Source organism: Nerophis lumbriciformis, linkage group LG19 (genome assembly GCF_033978685.3).
Source record: "Nerophis lumbriciformis linkage group LG19, RoL_Nlum_v2.1, whole genome shotgun sequence".
Taxonomy (NCBI): Eukaryota; Metazoa; Chordata; class Actinopteri; order Syngnathiformes; family Syngnathidae; genus Nerophis; species Nerophis lumbriciformis.
The window spans coordinates 6,320,970-6,339,648 of record NC_084566.2 but is presented as its reverse complement, the minus strand read 5'-3'; the positions used below and the strand labels follow the sequence as shown (position 1 = coordinate 6,339,648).

General features: G+C 41.7%; 1 protein-coding gene across 1 annotated transcript in view; it reads right to left on the bottom strand.

The window, feature by feature from the left end:
- Positions 1-18,679, bottom strand: part of aff2 (AF4/FMR2 family, member 2) — a 429,950-nt gene that overhangs the window by 53,348 nt on the left and 357,923 nt on the right. Inside the window, exons 11-14 of the mRNA XM_061979661.2 lie at positions 14,977-15,094; positions 10,675-10,780; positions 10,424-10,577; positions 4,643-4,858 (exon numbers count right to left, since the gene is read on the bottom strand). Of these exons, the coding sequence (XP_061835645.2) occupies positions 4,643-4,858; positions 10,424-10,577; positions 10,675-10,780; positions 14,977-15,094 (594 nt within the window). The remainder of the gene's footprint in view (positions 1-4,642; positions 4,859-10,423; positions 10,578-10,674; positions 10,781-14,976; positions 15,095-18,679) is intronic.

Here is an 18,679-nt window from a genome sequence, read left to right as displayed (position 1 = left end):
TTTATTTGGGGGAATTATGTTCCAGTTTTGCACACATTTAATATAACTAAATAAATGTGATGGGAATTAATTTAACTGTTTCTTATTACAAATGCACTGTTTTAAAAGTTGCAAGTAGAGATGTCCGATAATGGCTTTTTGCCGATATCCCGATATTGTCCAACTCTTTAATTACCGATACCGATCTCAACCGATACCGATATCAACCGATACTGATGTATACAGTCGTGGAATTAACACATTATTATGCCTAATTTGGACAACCAGGTATGTTGAAGATAAGGTCCTTTTTAAAAAAAATAAAAAAATAAAATAAGATAAATAAATTAAAAACATTTTCTTGAATAAAAAAGAAAGTAAAACAATATAAAAACCGTTACATAGAAACTAGTAATTAATGAAAATGAGTACAATTAACTGTTAAAGGTTAGTACTATTCGTGGACCAGCAGCACACACAATCATGTGTGCTTACGGACTGTATCCCTTGCAGACTGTATTGATATATATTGATATATAATGTAGGAACCAGAATATTAATAACAGAAAGAAACAACCCTTTTTTGTGAATGAGTGTGAATAGGGGAGGGAGGTTTTTTGGGTTGGTGCACTAATTGTAAGTGTATCTTGTGTTTTTTATGTTGATTTGATTTGAAAAAACAAACAAACAAAACAAAAAAAACGATACCGATAATAAAAAAAAACGATACAGATAATTACCGATATTACATTTTAAAGCATTTAACGGCCGATAATATCGGCAGGCCGATATTATCGGACATCTCTAGTTGCAAGTGATAAACGCTTATTTAGAAAAACAAAAACATGTAAAACTGCATCAATATACTTTAATTAAAGATGCATCAATCAATTTTTAATCGAATCCTAGCTTCTGAATCGTAATCGCAATCGAATTGGGAGGTGGCTCTAGTTAGAACTATACACTACTTTGTATGAGAAATGGCAACAGCGGAGGATGCATGTACGAGCCAGGAACTTATTGACTTCAACGTGGGACTCCAATGGCAGACATGAGCAAAGATCCTCAGGGAAATTTCTTCCATATATGGAGATATCCACTGACGTCAACGACACGAAAAATTTCACTAATGGGGCAAAATCCAAAGGGCTCGTTTAGAGGAAATATGAAGAAAGGCAATATTGTTTAATAAATATCTCCGCCATGCCTCTATGGTTTGATTTCAAATTTTAAAACGGCATGTACTGACTATTTTGTCTGTACAATTAAAACACTTTAAACGTTTATAAACTGTTTTACATCTCCAGACTATTTTTTTTTACAGTGAAAGAGGGGAAAGCAATGACTGTTTTGATAACAAAGGTTGCTGACCCCTGGATTAGACCATGAATGTGTGCCTAATATTTAGACGAGTGATTGTGTGGGTTAAACGTCATAGAGTTTGCATTCAGTCATACTTCATCTTTAGTGCAAAGCACAGCCAGAAGACATGCAAGAAAACAGGGGAAATAGTCAACAATATCAAGAGGCCAGACAGGGGATTATTGTTTAATTTTTACAAATCTTTTTTTATTAACCAAGATGAAGATCAACACGGGACTCCAGGCAATTTGACAGAATTATTAAACAGCTGCTAGGAAGCTCAGTGATCCTTTGAAAGTGTGGATCATAGCAGATTAGCGCAAAGCCAATAATGGGTGTAATTATTTTTTTATTTGCCTATTTTCTACCCAAATCAGGGAACATTTCATTAGCATTCAAATAAAAGCTAAGGTTGAATAAGATTGTTTTTAGTTTCTTGTATTCAGATAAGTTTTTGGTAAAAGAGATGGACTGACATCCTGAACCTAATCAAATAGGATTTGTACTTGTTGGACGAAGCAGAAGTGAAAGTCAATTGATCACAAATACAAAGTGACATGAAGTTGCCTCTGTGACTGTTCTACTTATTTTTTTTAAGTAGATCGGCTTTAGTAAGGCAAAGTCTTCTGGTATTTAAGCTGGTTTTATTTGCAAAAACAATGATTATTGGCAAAAAAACAACAACTTTAAAATGGTCGTTTACAACTGGACTCAAAGGGCCTAATCTACTAACATCAAGCGTGGGCAATGGATAACAATTACAAATAATAAATGACAAATTTGCATGTACTTATACCAGCTGTTACCATGGAGACACTAATTTTCCTCCACATTCTTGTGGTCATGCTCACCAACCTGTGCTGCTTTGCTATGTTGTTGAACATACAACACATGACATTATCATGCACCAAACTTTCTGCAATCTAAAATCACAATCTGAGCAACAGGACCTAGTTTTTAGCACGCCTAAGTTATGGGAATGCACTGGAATGATGCTGCAAAATGTTTTTTTCATATAAAGGAAACATTAATAGGAGATATATCAACAATATATCTCCGGTGTAAAAAAAACACGACACCATTAAAAGCGCTAGCAGAAATCATTTCGGTGTTCATTTGTCTGAATTGCCGGACAGACAATATATATCAATCATTTCAATTCTGACAGAAATATGTCGATTGTCGACACAATCATGGAACAGTCATTCTCCCCAACGTCTGTCATATTTCAGAGATCGCCTTCTTCTGACAGCAGCAAGGCCATTTGTGCGTATCTATGCCAGTTTGCACACACATTCCAGACGTGCTAAATATGGATGCCAAACAGTGGCCGTAGAATAGTTTTAGGAATGATAAATCACATTAGATGTGCTAAATCAGGGGTGTCAAAATCAAATACAGAGTGGGACAAAATTTAAAACTGAAGAAAAGCCGCGGGCCAAGGTTTAACAAATTAACCTTTTAATAGGGACCCAAACAAGTTTTGCATTGAATATTGAACAAGCAAGGCTTATATAACTTTATAGTGGCATGCAAAATATGAGTTTCAAATAATAATAATAATAATAATTATTAAAAAATATCAATGGCATATAAAATACAATTTAAATAAAAATTGAATGTCTCTTTTCTATTTGCAGCCTTCTGAGGTAAATATCAACATTAACTTTTTCCACAGGCTAATACATTTGAAAATAAAATAACAATGAATAAACAACCATTCAAGATTTTAAACTGCTCAGTTTGCAACACACTGATCTAATCTGATGTGCTCAAGCCAGATACCTGGCATCTTTTCTTGGATGCTAGTTCATTAATGTCGGGGCTCAGACTTTGAACTGAGGCAACCTTCATTATCGAACAAAGGTGTTCATCAGTCATTATATCTTGTAGTCCACAGTCTTGGGGGCGTGCCTTAAAGGAATGCCTTTAACGTCCTCTACGAGCTATCATCACGTCCGCTTTTCATCCATTCTAACAACGTGCCGGCCCAGTCACAAGATATGTGCGGCTTCTGTACGCACACACACGTGAATGCAATGCACACTTGAACAACAGCGATACACGTTACACTGAGGGTGGCCATACAAACAACTTTAACACTGTTAGAAATATACGCCACACTGTGAATCCACACCAAACAAGAATGACAAACACATTTCGGGAGAACATCCGCACCGTAACACAACATAAACACAACAGAACAAATACCCAGAACCCTTTGCAGTACTAACTCTTCCGGGACGCTAACCCCCCCCCCCACACACAAACACACACACACCTTGTAGCGTCCCGGGACAGTTAGTGCTGGTATTTGTTCTGTTGTGTTTATGTTTGCGTATATTTCTAACAGTGTTAAAGTTGTTTATACTGACACCCTCAGTGTAACCTGTATCGTTGTTGATCAAGTATGAATTGCATTCACTTGTGTGTGCGTGCAGAAGCCGCACATATTATGTGACTGGGCCAGCACTCGTTGGACTGGTTGAAAAGCGGACGTGACAATTTTCGGGAGGGGCACTGAAATTTGGGAGTCTCCCGGGAGGGTTGGCAAGTAAGAGAATTAGCGGTGAATGCGGTGTTACCACAACACCGCCGCTGTATATAATCGGCGGGCCAGCTCTAGTGTTAATTTGATATCGCCTCAAGGGCCAAGTGAAATTACACGGCGGGCCAAATTTGGCCCGCGGGCCAGAGTTTGAGACCCATGTGCTAAATGATTATATTTCCTCCTCCTACTATTGTGGTAATAATTATATATCCTGCATACAAAGTACATGAAAGGGATTGCACTTTATGTTTTGCTCATTGAAATGACACAATCTTCTGCGCAAGTGTTTAGTAGATCAGCTGTTTGTGCACAAACCTTTAATAGATCAGGCCTAAAATGTTTGTGTCTGTTGCGACCTTGTTTCGCTTTTTTGGTCGCTGGAGGGCTAGCTGAATGATGCGCTTTTGACATTTTTGTTACTCCAGAGTGCTTTTAAGTGGGTTTAATATGTTACAAAATAAGTTGGCAAAAAAATATTTGGATCTGATGACAAACAGAAATAATAGCAAGATGAAATATAATGCCCAAATACAGCGGTAAACAAAGAATATGGCACCAAAATCTGTCTTCTCCTTATTCTCCCTCACAGGTGTATGTGCTCTCCTGAAATGCCTAGTTATGCACACACCCATCTGCGCACACATCCACCTATACCCATGTGACTCACACCTCCTCGAGGCAAAAGACACACCCACACACACTGGTCCTCAAAGCCCTTATTCTGTCTCGTAGAGTGTCCTTCTTTCTTACCTTTGTTGGTTTGCTCTGCTCCATGTCTGGCTCTGATTATCCTCCACGCTGTTCGACCTCTCTGTCCGTCTTGGCTGTTTCTTCCCTGTAGTGGTCCTTCTCTGTGTGGCGACCTCTGGTCCAGGCATCGGTCCGGGTGACAGCCTCATCTTTGACCTCTGACCTTCCGCCGATGCCTTCTGGCTGAGTTTGGCCTTCGTTTTCTCTTTGTTCGGGCTGCAAGACAGACAGACATGACTTTCCTCTGTCCTTTTTCATGTGCAACACGTAAGGACATGGAGTGGCATGTCTCATTTTCCGAAAAATAAGAAGTGATTTGCCACCAACACATCAATGCAAAATTGTGTATTTTTGGTCAATATTTTAAATCTATTTGTGAGAAATCCCCCCATTCAATCTTTTTTCTGAAAATTTTTTTGTCCCTCAGAGTGAATATAACATACTTGCCAACCCTCCCGGATTTTCCGGGAGACTCCCGAAATTCAGCGCCTCTCCCGAAAACCTACCGGGACAAATTATCTCCCGAAAATCTCCCGAAATTCAGGCGGACTCAGGTCCATGCGGACCTGAGTGCGCTAACCCACAATATAAACAGCGTACCTGCCCAATCACGTTATAACTGTAGAAGGATGGAGGGCGAGTTCTTGGTTTCTTATGTGGGTTTATTGTTAGGCAGTTTCATTAACATCCTCCCAGCGCGGTAACAACACACAACAACAGCAGTCACGTTTTTGTCTACCGTAAAGCAGTTCGTCTGCCGTAAGCAGCAATGTTGTGACACTCTTAAACAGGACAATACTGCCATCTAGTGCATTTGATGAAAGCACTTTTGTGCGTGCCACATAGCAATGCATCATCAGAGAGGGTGTTCAGCATGGTTCGAAAAATAGTGACAGAGAACAAGGATGGACAATTCAAACCTTAACTCAACAATGAGTAGATGAGTGTTATGTGTGTGTATATGTGTAAATAAATGAACACTGAAATTCAAGGATTTATTTTATACATATTTATAAATATATATAATAAAATAAATATATATTTATAGCTAGAATTCACTGAAAGTCAAGTATATACAGTATATATATATATATATATATATATATATATATATATATATGAAACCTTAGGGTACATTAAACATATGTTTCTTATTGCAAGTTTGTCCTTAAAAAAAATAGTGGACATACTAGACAACTTGTCTTTTTTTAGTAGGTAAGTATACAAAGACTCCTAATTTAGCTGCTGATGTATGCAGTAACATATTGTGTCATTTTCCATTCTATTATTTTGTCAACATCATTAAGGACAAGTGGTAGAAAATTAATTATTAATCTACTTGTTCATTTACTGTTAATATCTGCTTACTTTCTCTTTTAACATGTTCTATCTACACTTCTGTTAAAATGTAATAATCACTTATTCTTCTGTTGTTTGATACTTTGGATGATATCACAAATTTGGGTATCAATCCAATACCAAGTCGTTACAGGATCATATATTGGTCAAATTCAAAGTCCTCGTGTGTCCAGGGACATATTTCATGAGTTTATAAACATAATATGAATTTAAAAAAAAGGAAAGAAGATATTGTGATGCCAAAATATATCGACGTAATCATAGTATCGACTAGATACGCTACTCTACTTGGTATCATTACAGTGAATGCTAGGTGTAGATCCGCCAATGGCTTTTGTTTACATTTTGACGCCGGTGAGCTACGGTGTGTAGTGAATCATGTTTAGCTATTCCTCGTTCTGCAGGGAAGATACTTGTAAGAAACTTACTTTACTTACTTTTCAGAGGCGGTATAGTACCGAATATGATTCATTAGTATCGCGGTACTATACTAATACCGGTATACCGTACAACCCTAGTGAGAATAAAGCATAATACAATACAGTACGGCATACACCCTGTGTAACTATGGAAGCAAAAGCTTCAAAAACACATGTAGGCAATGAGAGATGATCCATATGTTACAGAAGCAGGTGTGACTGCAAGTGTATATTGGTTAATCTAACTCTGACACCTTAAGCATATGTGCTACACATCGAGTTAACCCTGAGTTGTCAACTCAAGGTCTACTGCTAATCTAAAGGTGTTACAAATGGATCACCTTTCCTTAGTGATGTGTACCTACACATTTTACAATTTAAGAATTAAACAATACCAATGGAAGAGAGACGGGGAGGGTTATTGGAGCTGGACTAATATAATGACGACCGTAGTTTTTATTGCAAATGTTGATTCGAAATCAGAGGAGAATGTTGACATTAAGTGGGGCCTAGGATGATTTTAATTTTTTAACACATAAATGTTATAATGGTACAATGATGGATAATTGTGTTAAACATTGCTAAAACATCAAATCATAAGGTCCATGTATTTTGGCGTGACGTGGACATACTTAGTTGAAAATTAAATAACGCTAACAACACCGATGTGCAGAGACAAACATGCTCGTAAAAGCAGCTTTTTTAAAATGTAGCTCTGTATCCATCTGAGGTGTACCTAATGTTGTGACCGAGTGAATCTGTATAATATTTGTGATGATTATTTGTGTCTACAGACCACTACAGACTACTTAGACCTGCTCAGTAGCCTTGTGGTTAGAGTGTCCGCCCTGAGACTGGACAGTCGTGAGTTCAAACCCCGGCTGAGTCATACCAAAGACTACAAAAATGGGACCCATTGCCTCCCTGCTTGGCACTCAGCATCAAGGGTTGAAATTGGGGGTTAAATCACCGAAATGATTCCCGAGCGATGCCACCGCTGCTGCTCATTGCTCCCCTCACCTCTCAGGGGGTGAACATGGGAATGGGTCAAATGCAGAGGATAATTTCACCACACCTAGTGTGTGGATGAGACTTTTCGTTGGGACTTTAACTTTAACTTTTAACAACAAAATAGCGGTGCCTTTCATCTTCAAGATATGTATTTATGTATATTTTCAGAAGACAAACTATGGTATGTTCAGAGGGGGTGGAGCGTGGTTTCATTTGCAGTCTGGGAAGACCTCCAGAATGGAACATCTTGCAGACATATAAAGAAATAGGTCGTAAAAGGGACTGTGGAGCAAAATTTACACCAAAGCATATTCAATACATTTTATCTCGACCACAAGGAAGTGTTTTAAATGGTAAATGGGTTATACTTGTAGAGCGCTTTTTCTATCTTCAAGGTACTCAAAGCGCTTTGGCGCTATTTCCACGTTCACCCATTCACACACACACATTCACTGTCAATCGGTGAAGGATGTCTTGTCTTAGTTTCTTCTGTCTTGTGAATTGCATGTTTTACTTTGAAAAGTAACTCCTCTCGTGTCAGATCACTTGCCCTTCCTTTTGTGTCATCAGTCTGACGTCATCCCTGACCCCTGATTGTTTCCACCTGTTTCCCATTACCCTCATGTGTCTTATAAGCCCACGCCTCCCCTTGTTCTGTGCCAGATTGTCTCGAGTCTTCGTGCCTCTCTAGCGTCAATGTCCATGCCTTGCCTCGTCTTGTAAAGTCAGTAAAGTAAAGTGCCAATGATTGTCACACACACACTTGGTGTGGCAAAATTATTCTCTGCATTTGACCCATCACCCTTGATCACCCCCTGGGAGGTGAGGGGAGCAGTGAGCAGTAGCGGTGGCCACGCCCGGGAATCATTTTTGGTGATTTAACCCCCAATTCCAACCTTTGATGCTGAGTACCAAGCAGGGAGGTAATGGGTCCCATTTTTATAGTCTTTGGTATGACTCGGCCGGGGTTTGAGTTTATATACCTTGATCCTGAATTCCTTCGTTGCTATTTTGAGTTTTCCTTTTCTCCTCCTCAGCGGAGTGATTTTTTTGTTATTTACTTTTTCAGCTGAAGTGTCGAATTTTTCATAGCCATTGTTTCTTCCTCCTGTTGGAGCGTTTTGTGTTAATAATAAGTTTTATAGCATATACGGCGCCAATTATAGTTCGTCTTTGTTTTTGTGTTTTCCTCCTTTCGGAGTGATTTTCGGTTGTTCCTTTTTTTGGAACCTTTTTCGCCGACTAGTTTTGTTATTGTAGATATTGTATTACCCTGACTCTGGAGGTGAAAGGAAGCTGTCAAAATAAAAGCCTGTCGAAGTATTCCCTACTCTGCATCTGAGTCCTATCCTTTTGACCAAGCCTGACATTCACACACTGATGGCAGGAGCTGCCATGCAAGGCCCTAACCACGACCCATCAGGAGCAAGGGTGAAGTGTCTTGCTCAAGGACATAACGGACGTGACTAGGTTGGTAGAAGCTGGGGATCAAACCAGGAACCCTCAGGTTGCTGGCACGGCCACTCTCCCAACCGCACCACGCCGTCCCTAGATTAAAATCATTGTAGGTCTCCTTGAGCGTACAATGGCGCATTACTGCAGCAGTCTAATTTAGACTTTATTTTTAAAATAATAAAACATTTCGATGGTCTCAATTACAAAATATCCATCCATCCAACTCTTCTTCCACTTATCCGAGGTCGGGTCGCGGGGGCAGCAGCCTAAGCAGGGAAGCCCAGACTTCCCTCTCCCCAGCCACTTCGTCCAGCTCTTCCCGGGGGATCCCGAGGCGTTCCCAGGCCAGCCGGGAGACATAGTCTTCCCAACGTGTCCTGGGTCTTCCCCGTGGCCTCCTACCGGTCGGACGTGCCCTAAACACCTCCCTAGGGAGGCGATCCTGACCAGATGCCCGAACCACCTCATCTGTCTCCTCTTGATGTAGAGGAGCAGCGGCTTTACTTTGAGCTCCCCTCGGATGACAGAGCTTCTCACCCTATGTCTAAGGGAGAGCCCCGCCACCTGGCGGAGGAAACTAATTGTGGCCGCTTGTACCCGTGATCTTGTCCTTTCGGTCATAACCCAAAGCTCAAGACCAGAGGTGAGGATGGGAACGTAGATCGACCGGTAAATTGAGAGCTTCTTCACCACAACGGATCGATACAGCGTCCGCATTACTGAAGACGCTGCACCGATCCGCCTGTCAATCTCACGATCCACTCTTCCCTCACTCGTGAACAAGACTCCGAGGTACTTGAACTCCTCCACTTGGGGCAAGGTCTCCTCCGCAACCCGGAGATGGCACTCCACCCTTTTCCGGGCGAGAACCATGGACTCGGACTTGGAGGTGCTGATTCTCATCCCAGTCGCTTCACACTCAGCTGCGAACCGATCCAGCGAGAGCTGAAGATCCTGGCCAGATGAAGCCATCAGGACCACATCATCTGCAAAAAGCAGAGACCTAATCCTGCAGCCACCAAACCGGATCCCCTCAACGCCTTGACTGCGCCTAGAAATTCTGTCCATAAAAGTTATGAACAGAATCGGTGACAAAGGGCAGCCTTGGCGGAGTCCAACCCTCACTGGAAACGTGTCCCACTTACTGCCGGCAATGCGGACCAAGCTCTGACACTGATCATACAGGGAGCGGACCGCCAAAATCAGACAGTCCGATACTACAAAATATATACTGTATATATTTTTTTACAAATCGCGTGTGGCCTTGGAACGTAACTTTCGCAAAAATTACGGATCTACATCCATCCATTCATCCATTTTTACCGCTTGTACCTTCCAGGGTCGTGGGGAGAGGTGCTGGAGCCTATCCAAGCTGCGTTCTGACAAAAGGCAGGGTACACCCTGGACAAGTGGCCACCTCATCGCAGTTTGGATCTACAGTAACCCTTAAGTTGAGCGTTTTATAAATCTAAAATGAAGCTTCCTGTTGCTCACCTAACATTTGGTGCTCTGTAAGACAAATACATGCAGTTCCTACCAGAATGTTCCCCTGGCATCTTTGTGCTCTGCTGTTGGCACCGTGGGAAGAATGGTGGTGCTGAAGGACACGCAGGCTTTAATTTTGGCAGCAGAACCCACTCCTGCTGCTTCACTTCGCTGTGTGAAAGGCTCCTGAATTTTAGTGACAGAACCTGAGAGGTGGACCATGAGAGCAAAACCTTTACAGATCAACCTAAAGCAGCATCATTACACACAGTCACTCTTAGATAACTGGACTTGTCTACCAACCTGCGGCATGGTGATCTTGCTGTGGGGCCACTAGAGGTTTGGTTTGAGCTTGGACTTTGTTCAACCAGCTGTCTAGCTGCCACTTGTCGGTGGAAGACGGCTCAGGCTACAGGATAAAACCCAACATTTTCATGAAAACGTATTTTTCAACTCATCATTTTATGAAGATGACATTTAAAACAATTAGAGATACATAACTACAATAGTCGGCATTGTGTGTGTTTCAAGTTATTGCATGTTTGAAACTAACCATGCAACACAATTTGATCATTGCATGTGTAACAATTAGAGTTGTGAATTTGAACAACACGCGGTTTAATTATACTCCGATTCTTTTCAGGATCATGTCTTGATTCAAAACAACTTTTGAACCTTTTCAAAATGTGTTCCCAAAGTTCCTCTTGACTGCTGACGTATGACATATATGTGCAGCGAGAAAACGCAAAGACTGCCTAAAAGACTAAAAATGTTTAATTGTTTCAGAATTGTTATGAATAAATATATCACATTTGGATGTGAGTCGATCATTTTCTGGCACCTGTGATAACAACTCACAGCAATCTGCAGTACAGATACACTCAAGGCCAAAACATTAGGTACCGTATTTTCCGCACTATAAGGCGCACCTAAAAACCACAATTTTTCTCAAAAGCTGACAGTGCGCCTTATAACCCGGTGCGCTTTATTACGATTCATTTTCATAAAGTTTCGGTCTCGCAACTTCGGTAAACAGCCGCCATCTTTTTTCCCGGTAGAACAGGAAGCGCTTCTTCTTCTACGCAAGCAACCGCCAAGGAAAGCACCCGCCCCCATAGAACAGGAAGCGCTTCACCCGCCCCCATAGAACAGGAAGCGCTTCACCCGCCCCCGGAAGAAGAAGAAAAAACGCGCGGATATCACCGTACGTTTCATTTCCTGTTTACATCTGTAAAGACCACAAAATGGCTCCTACTACGCGACAAGGATCCGGTTCATAAAAAGACGCAATCTCTCCATCCGCACACGGATTACTACCGTATTTCACAGCAACTGATATTCCTGTGAACTGCACTGTGGAACGGGAGCACGTACGGTGAATATTCGCACCACAGGGAATGAGAAGTCATCCTTCACTGTGGTTCTAGCTTGCCATGCTAACTTCCTCCCATGGTGATATTCAAAAGGAAGACCTTGCCAAAAGAGACCTTTCCAGCCGGCGTCATCATAAAAGCTAACTCGAAGGGATGGATGGATGAAGAAAAGATGAGCGAGTGGTTAAGGGAAGTTTACGCGAAGAGGCCGGGTGGCTTTTTTCACACAGCTCCGAAGGCGAACACACCTTCACTAAGACGGGCAGATAGCGCCGGTCGACATACGCCAACATCTGCCAGTGGATCGTAAATGCCTGGGCAGATAGTTTCGGTCACAACTGTGGTCCGAGCTTTCCGGAAGGCAGGATTCACAGAACTGCTGCACAACAACAGCGACACTGAATCCGATGACTTCGACGAGGCGGAGCCGGCCATTTTTGGATCCCACGCTTGCGCAACTTTTCAATTCGGACACCGAAGACGAAGAATTCGAAGGATTTACGAATGAAGAATAACTTCAGAAGGTGAGCGCTATGTTTATTTTGTGTGTTGTGACATTAACGTTCGAGCAACATTATGTTGCTATTTATTGCTCTACACCATTTTGAATTTTACTATGTTTGTGATTGCACATTTGCGTACATTTTGGGACAGAGTTGTTAGAACGCTGGTTTTCAATATATTATTAAAGTTTGACTGAACTATCTGACTGTTTTTTTGACATTCACTTTAGCGCAGCGTTTTTTTGACATTCACTTTAGCGCAGCGTAGGCGCGGCTTATAGTCCGGGGCGGCTTATTGGTGGACAAAATTATGAAATATGTAATTCATAGAAGGTGCGGCTAATAATCCGGTGCGCCTTATAGTGCGGAAAATACGGTACTGTACATTTGCTACAACCCTGACACTGTCAGAGAATAACTTTTTTAATGATATGTTAATTATTGTGGTTGTGGTTTGGAGTTGCATTGAACTACTGAGAGCGAGCTGTTACTATAACTATTTTGGCAACACGAAAAAGAGAAAATACAACAAACAGCTCATAGTTTTATGGGATTAAAGAATCTGTTCCAATGCAAACTATAACTGACATGACCTATGCGACAGTTGTGGACTTATGTTGTTTTTTTCCCGTATGTGTGGTATTTTTGTGCCTGTCCAGCACTCTTATTTTGTAATGTCCCTTCCCCTGTCTGCTACTGAGCGCTGGCTTCCACACCTGTCTCTGATTGGAAACCGGGACACACCTGTTCTTGGTTGCCAATCGGGCTCCCATTTATGCCTGCTCTGTCTTCCAGACAGGGTTGGATCATTGTCTCCTGTAAACTTTGTTCTTTGTACACTGTGAGTGGCGTTTTTCCCAAGACTATATCTTTGCTTGAGCACTACCGAGCTGCACACGCTCTCATAGCGTTACTCTGTAAGTGTTTGTTGCTAAATTAATGTGTGCAGTTACCTTTGTTATTAAATATTATTTAACTTGCATTCTGACTGCCATCTCTGCGTTTCTGGGGTCACGCCGCAAGCTACGCTTCCCCCCTCGTTACATCAACCCCAATTACAAACATATTTTTCCAATTATTATTTTCTCACTCTCTTTGTAATTGCAGAATATTTGATGCGTTTCATGTCTGGTGTGACATAAGCATTTGGTGGAGCCGTCAAAGTACAGTGGTACCTCTGTTTTTGTGCACCCTTCTTTGCATATGATTCAATTTTTTACAAATATTTTTGCCACATTAACAATATTTTTCGCATTAACAATATTTATTTTGGGAAACATTTTGTCATGACAGTTTTGTACTTGTGTTTACCGTATTTTTCGGATTATAAATCGCAGTTTTTTTCATAGTTTGGCCGGGGGTGCGACTTATACTCTGGAGTGTGAAATTATTAACACATTACCGTAAAATATCAAATAATATTATTTATCTCATTCACGTAAGACACTAGGTGTATATCAGCAATTGTCACACACACACGTCAACCAATAAAAATTTGGCGGGGGCGGGTCATGGCAGAAGTGCATTATGAAAAAATAGATGTTACCTGCTACTACTTCCGTACCTATGAAAATTTATCATTTCAACATTGGCGGTAACTTATAAAAACTGAGAAGGGCTGAACAAAAATGGCACCGAAAAGGAAATCATATACTGCAGGTTACAAGCTGGAAGTAGTGAAATATGCGGCAGAAAACGGCAATCGAGCAGCAGAAAAAAGTTTGGAGTAAGCGAGAAACTTGTAAGGGACTGGCGAAAAGCGGAGGCTACTCTTACTGAAATGAAGATAATTAAAAAAGCTAATTTAGAAGCGACACCGAGGAAGAAGATTTCATGGGATTTAGCGATTAGGAGTGACAGATTGTTTGGTAAACGTATAGCATGTTCTATATGTTATAGTTATTTGAATGACTCTTACCATAATATGTTACGTTAACATACCAGGCACGTTCTCAGTTGGTTATTTATGCATCATATAACGTTATTCAGCCTGTTGTTCACTATTCTTTATTTATTTTAAATTGCCTTTCAAATGTTTACTCTTGGTGTTGGATTTTATCAAATAAATTTCCCCCAAAAATACGACTTATACTCCAGTGCGACTTATATATGTTTTTTTCCTTCTTTATTATGCATTTTCGGCCGGTGCGACTTATACTCCAGAGCGACTTAAAATCGGAAAAATACGGTACTTTCCTTGTGCTTGGTGTTGTTTCTGTTCCAGCCTTCTTGTTTTCATGTGTGCCTCTGTCACCTGTCCTTTACTGGCAATCAGGACACACTTGTGCTTCAGGTTGCTTCGTATGTCCGTCCTGTTCTTTGGTTGTTGCTACCTTGACAAGTGTACAACTTTTTGTGCACTTTCTATCTGCTAAGTTCTCATTTGCTCTCATCAAATACATTTTTACCTGCGCTACACCTGCTGCCTCTGCATCCTGGGGTCAAGCTTCAAGCTTCCCCTTGCACAAACCTGACAAATTGTTTCAGTTTTCCTGACGATTCGGTTTTCGAGGTATCACCGTATATATGAAAAATAATTGACTTCAACGCTGATTCAGTAAGTAATATTTCAGAATGACACGAGCAGTCCAGATGGTGCCTCAGATACATCAACATGAGCGCACCATCGCCCACACATGGTCACGCATTCGCTGTTAGAATGAAAACTGTCAATATGTATTGTTGTGTGTTTTGTAGCACATTGTTAACACACTGGCTTGTCACTGTACCTCAGGGGAGTTGGTGCGGGCGGCCTGGTTATACTCGCTGTCACTGGAGCTGCTCTCTGATTCGTCTGTGTCCGACTCCGAGCTGCTCTCCGATTCACTGCTGCTCCCCGATGCGCCACTTCAGAGGACACACGGGAGACAGATTTAATCTACATGTCACAGAGTCACAAAACAACAGACAGCGCTAAATTCAATAGGCGAGAACGATGCTCATTCAAGTTCTCTTGTCATCACTAACAGGGTCGCATCACACTTCACCCACTCATTCTCTCACAATGAACCACCTGCTCGGCATATTCCCTCAGTTAAGACACAATTCAGGTTCAATTTGAACCAAAATGATGGTTTACTTCATTTGCTAAATGCTTTCCACACCAAAAAATACATCAATTATTTATCTACCTTTTTTGCAATAATACAGTAATTAAAGGCCTACTGAAGCCCACTACTACCGACCACGCAGTCTGATAGTTTATATATCAATGATGAAATCTTAACATTGCAACACATGCCAATACGGCCGGGTTAGCTTACTAAAGTGCCATTTTAAATTTTGCGCGAAATATCCTGCTGAAAACGTCTCGGTATGATGACGTCGGCGCGTGACATCACGGATTGTAGCGGACATTATGGGACAGCATGGTGGCCAGCTATTAAGTCGTCTGTTTTCATCGCAAAATTCCACAGTATTCTGGACATTTGTGTTGGTGAATTTTTTGCAATTTGTTCAATGAACAATGGAGACAGCAAAGAAGAAAGCTGTAGGTGGGAAGCGGTGTATTGCGGCCGACTGCAGCAACACAAACACAGCCGGTGTTTCATTGTTGACATTCCCGGAAGATGACAGTCAAGCTTTACCATTGGCCTGTGGAGAACTGGGACAACAGAGACTCTTACCAGGAGGACTTTGAGTTGGATACGCAGACACGGTACCGTGAGTACGCATGCAGCTGCGGCTTCCAAACATTTGATCGCTTGCCCGTACGTGCGTGCCGCTATGTACATGTCACGTACGTAACTTTGGGGACTTTGGGGAAATACAGGTAAAAGCCAGTAAATTAGAATATTTTGAAAAACTTGATTTATTTCAGTAATTGCATTCAAAAGGTGTAACTTGTACATTATATTTATTCATTGCACACAGACTGATGCATTCAAATGTTTATTTCATTTAATTTTGATGATTTGAAGTGGCAACAAATGAAAATCCAAAATTCCGTGTGTCACAAAATTAAAATATTACTTAAGGCTAATACAAAAAAGGGATTTTTAGAAATGTTGGCCAACTGAAAAGTATGAAAATGAAAAATATGAGCATGTACAATACTCAATACTTGGTTGGAGCTCCTTTTGCCTCAATTACTGCGTTAATGCGGCGTGGCATGGAGTCGATGAGTTTCTGGCACTGCTCAGGGTGTTATGAGAGCCCAGGTTGCTCTGATAGTGGCCTTCAACTCTTCTGCGTTTTTGGGTCTGGCATTCTGCATCTTCCTTTTCACAATACCCCACAGATTTTCTATGGGGCTAAGGTCAGGGGAGTTGGCGGGCCAATTTAGAACAGAAATACCATGGTCCGTAAACCAGGCACGGGTAGATTTTGCGCTGTGTGCAGGCGCCAAGTCCTGTTGGAACTTGAAATCTCCATCTCTATAGAGCAGGTCAGCAGCAGGAAGCATGAAGTGCTCTAAAACTTGCTGGTAGACGGCTGCGTTGACCCTGGATCTCAGGAAACAGAGTGGACCGACACCAGCAGATGACATGGCACCCCAAACCATCACTGATGGTGGAAACTTTACACTAGACTTCAGGCAACGTGGATCCTGTGCCTCTCCTGTCTTCCTCCAGACTCTGGGACCTCGATTTCCAAAGGAAATGCAAAATTTGCTTTCGTCAGAAAACATGACTTTGGACCACTCAGCAGCAGTCCAGCTCTTTTTTTCCTTAGCCCAGGTGAGACGCTTTGCGCGCTGTTTCTTGGTCAACAGTGGCTTGACACGAGGTATGCGGCAGTTGAAACCCATGTCTTTCAAGCGTCTCTTGGTGGTGGATCTTGAAGCACTGACTCCAGCAGCTGTCCACTCCTTCTGAATCTCCCCCACATTTTTGAATGGTTTTTTTTTCACAATCTTGACCAGGGCGCGGTGATCCCTATCGCTTGTACACTTTTTCTGACCACAGTTTTTCCTTCCCTTTGCCTCTCCATTAATGTGTTTGGACACAGAGCTCTGAGAACAGCCAGCCTCTTCAGCAATAACCTTTTGTGTCTTTCCCTCCTTGTGCAATGTGTCGATGGTTGCCTTTTGGACAGCTGTCAAATCTGAAGTCTTCCCCATGTTTGTGTAGGCTTCAGAACTGGACTGAGAGACCATTTAAAGCCCTTTGCAGGTGTTTTGAGTTAATCAGCTGATTAGTTTGTGGCACCAGGTGTCTTCAAAATTTAACCCTTACACAATATTCTGATTTTGTGACACACGGAATTTTGGATTTTCATTTGTTGCCACTTCAAATCATCAAAATTAAATGAAATAAACATTTGAATGCATCAGTCTGTGTGCAATGAATAAATATAATGTACAAGTTACACCTTTTGAATGCAATTACTGAAATAAATCAAGTTTTTCAAAATATTCTAATTTACTGGCTTTTACCTGTATATGTGATCTATGAACTTTGGGGAGGTGAACGGTACTTTGGGCTGTGGGATTGAGTGTGTTGTGCAGGTGTTTGAGTTAATAATAATAATAACTGGGATTTATATAGCGCTTTTCTAAGTACCCAAAGTCGCTTTACATGTAGAACCCATCATTCATTCACACCTGGTGGTGGTAAGCTACTTTCATAGCCACAGCTGCCCTGGGGTAGACTGACGGAAGCGTGGCTGCAATTTGCGCCAACGGCCCCTCCGACCACCACCTATCATTCATCATTCAATTCACCGGTGTGAGTGGCACTGGGGGCAAAGGGTGAAGTGTCCCGCCCAAGGACACAACGGCAGCGATTTTTTGGATGGTAAGAGGCGGGGAGCGAACCTGCAACCCTCAGGTTTCTGGCACGGTTGCTCTACCCACTACGCCATGCCGCCCCATAAGAGTTGTATTGGCGGGTTATATGGACGGGAGGGGGGAGGTGTTTGTTATGCGGTATTCATTTGTGGCATATTAAATATAAGCCTGGTTGTGTTGTGGCTAATAGAGTATATATATTTCTTGTGTTTATTTACTGTTTTAGTCATTCCCAGCTGAATATCAGGTCCCACCCGCCTCTCACAGCGTCTTCCCTATCTGAATCGCTCCCACTGCCCTCTAGTCCTTCACTTTCACTTTCCTCATCCACAAATCTTTCATCCTCGCTCAAATTAATGGGGAAATCGTCGCTTTCTCGGTCCGAATCACTCTCGCTGCTGGTGGCCATGATTGTAAACAATGTGCAGATGTGAGGAGCTCCACAACCTGTGACGTCACGCTACTAGTCTGCTACTTCCGGTACAGGCAAGGCTTTTTTATCAGCGACCAAAAGTTGCAAACTTTATCGTCGATGTTCTCTACTAAATCCTTTCAGCAAAAATATGGCAATATCGCGAAATGATCAAGTATGACACATAGAATGGACCTGCTATCCCCGTTTAAATAAGAACATCGCATTTCAGTAGGCCTTTAAATATGGTGCAGATGCATTATCAAGTGACTCAAAAATAGAAATTCAA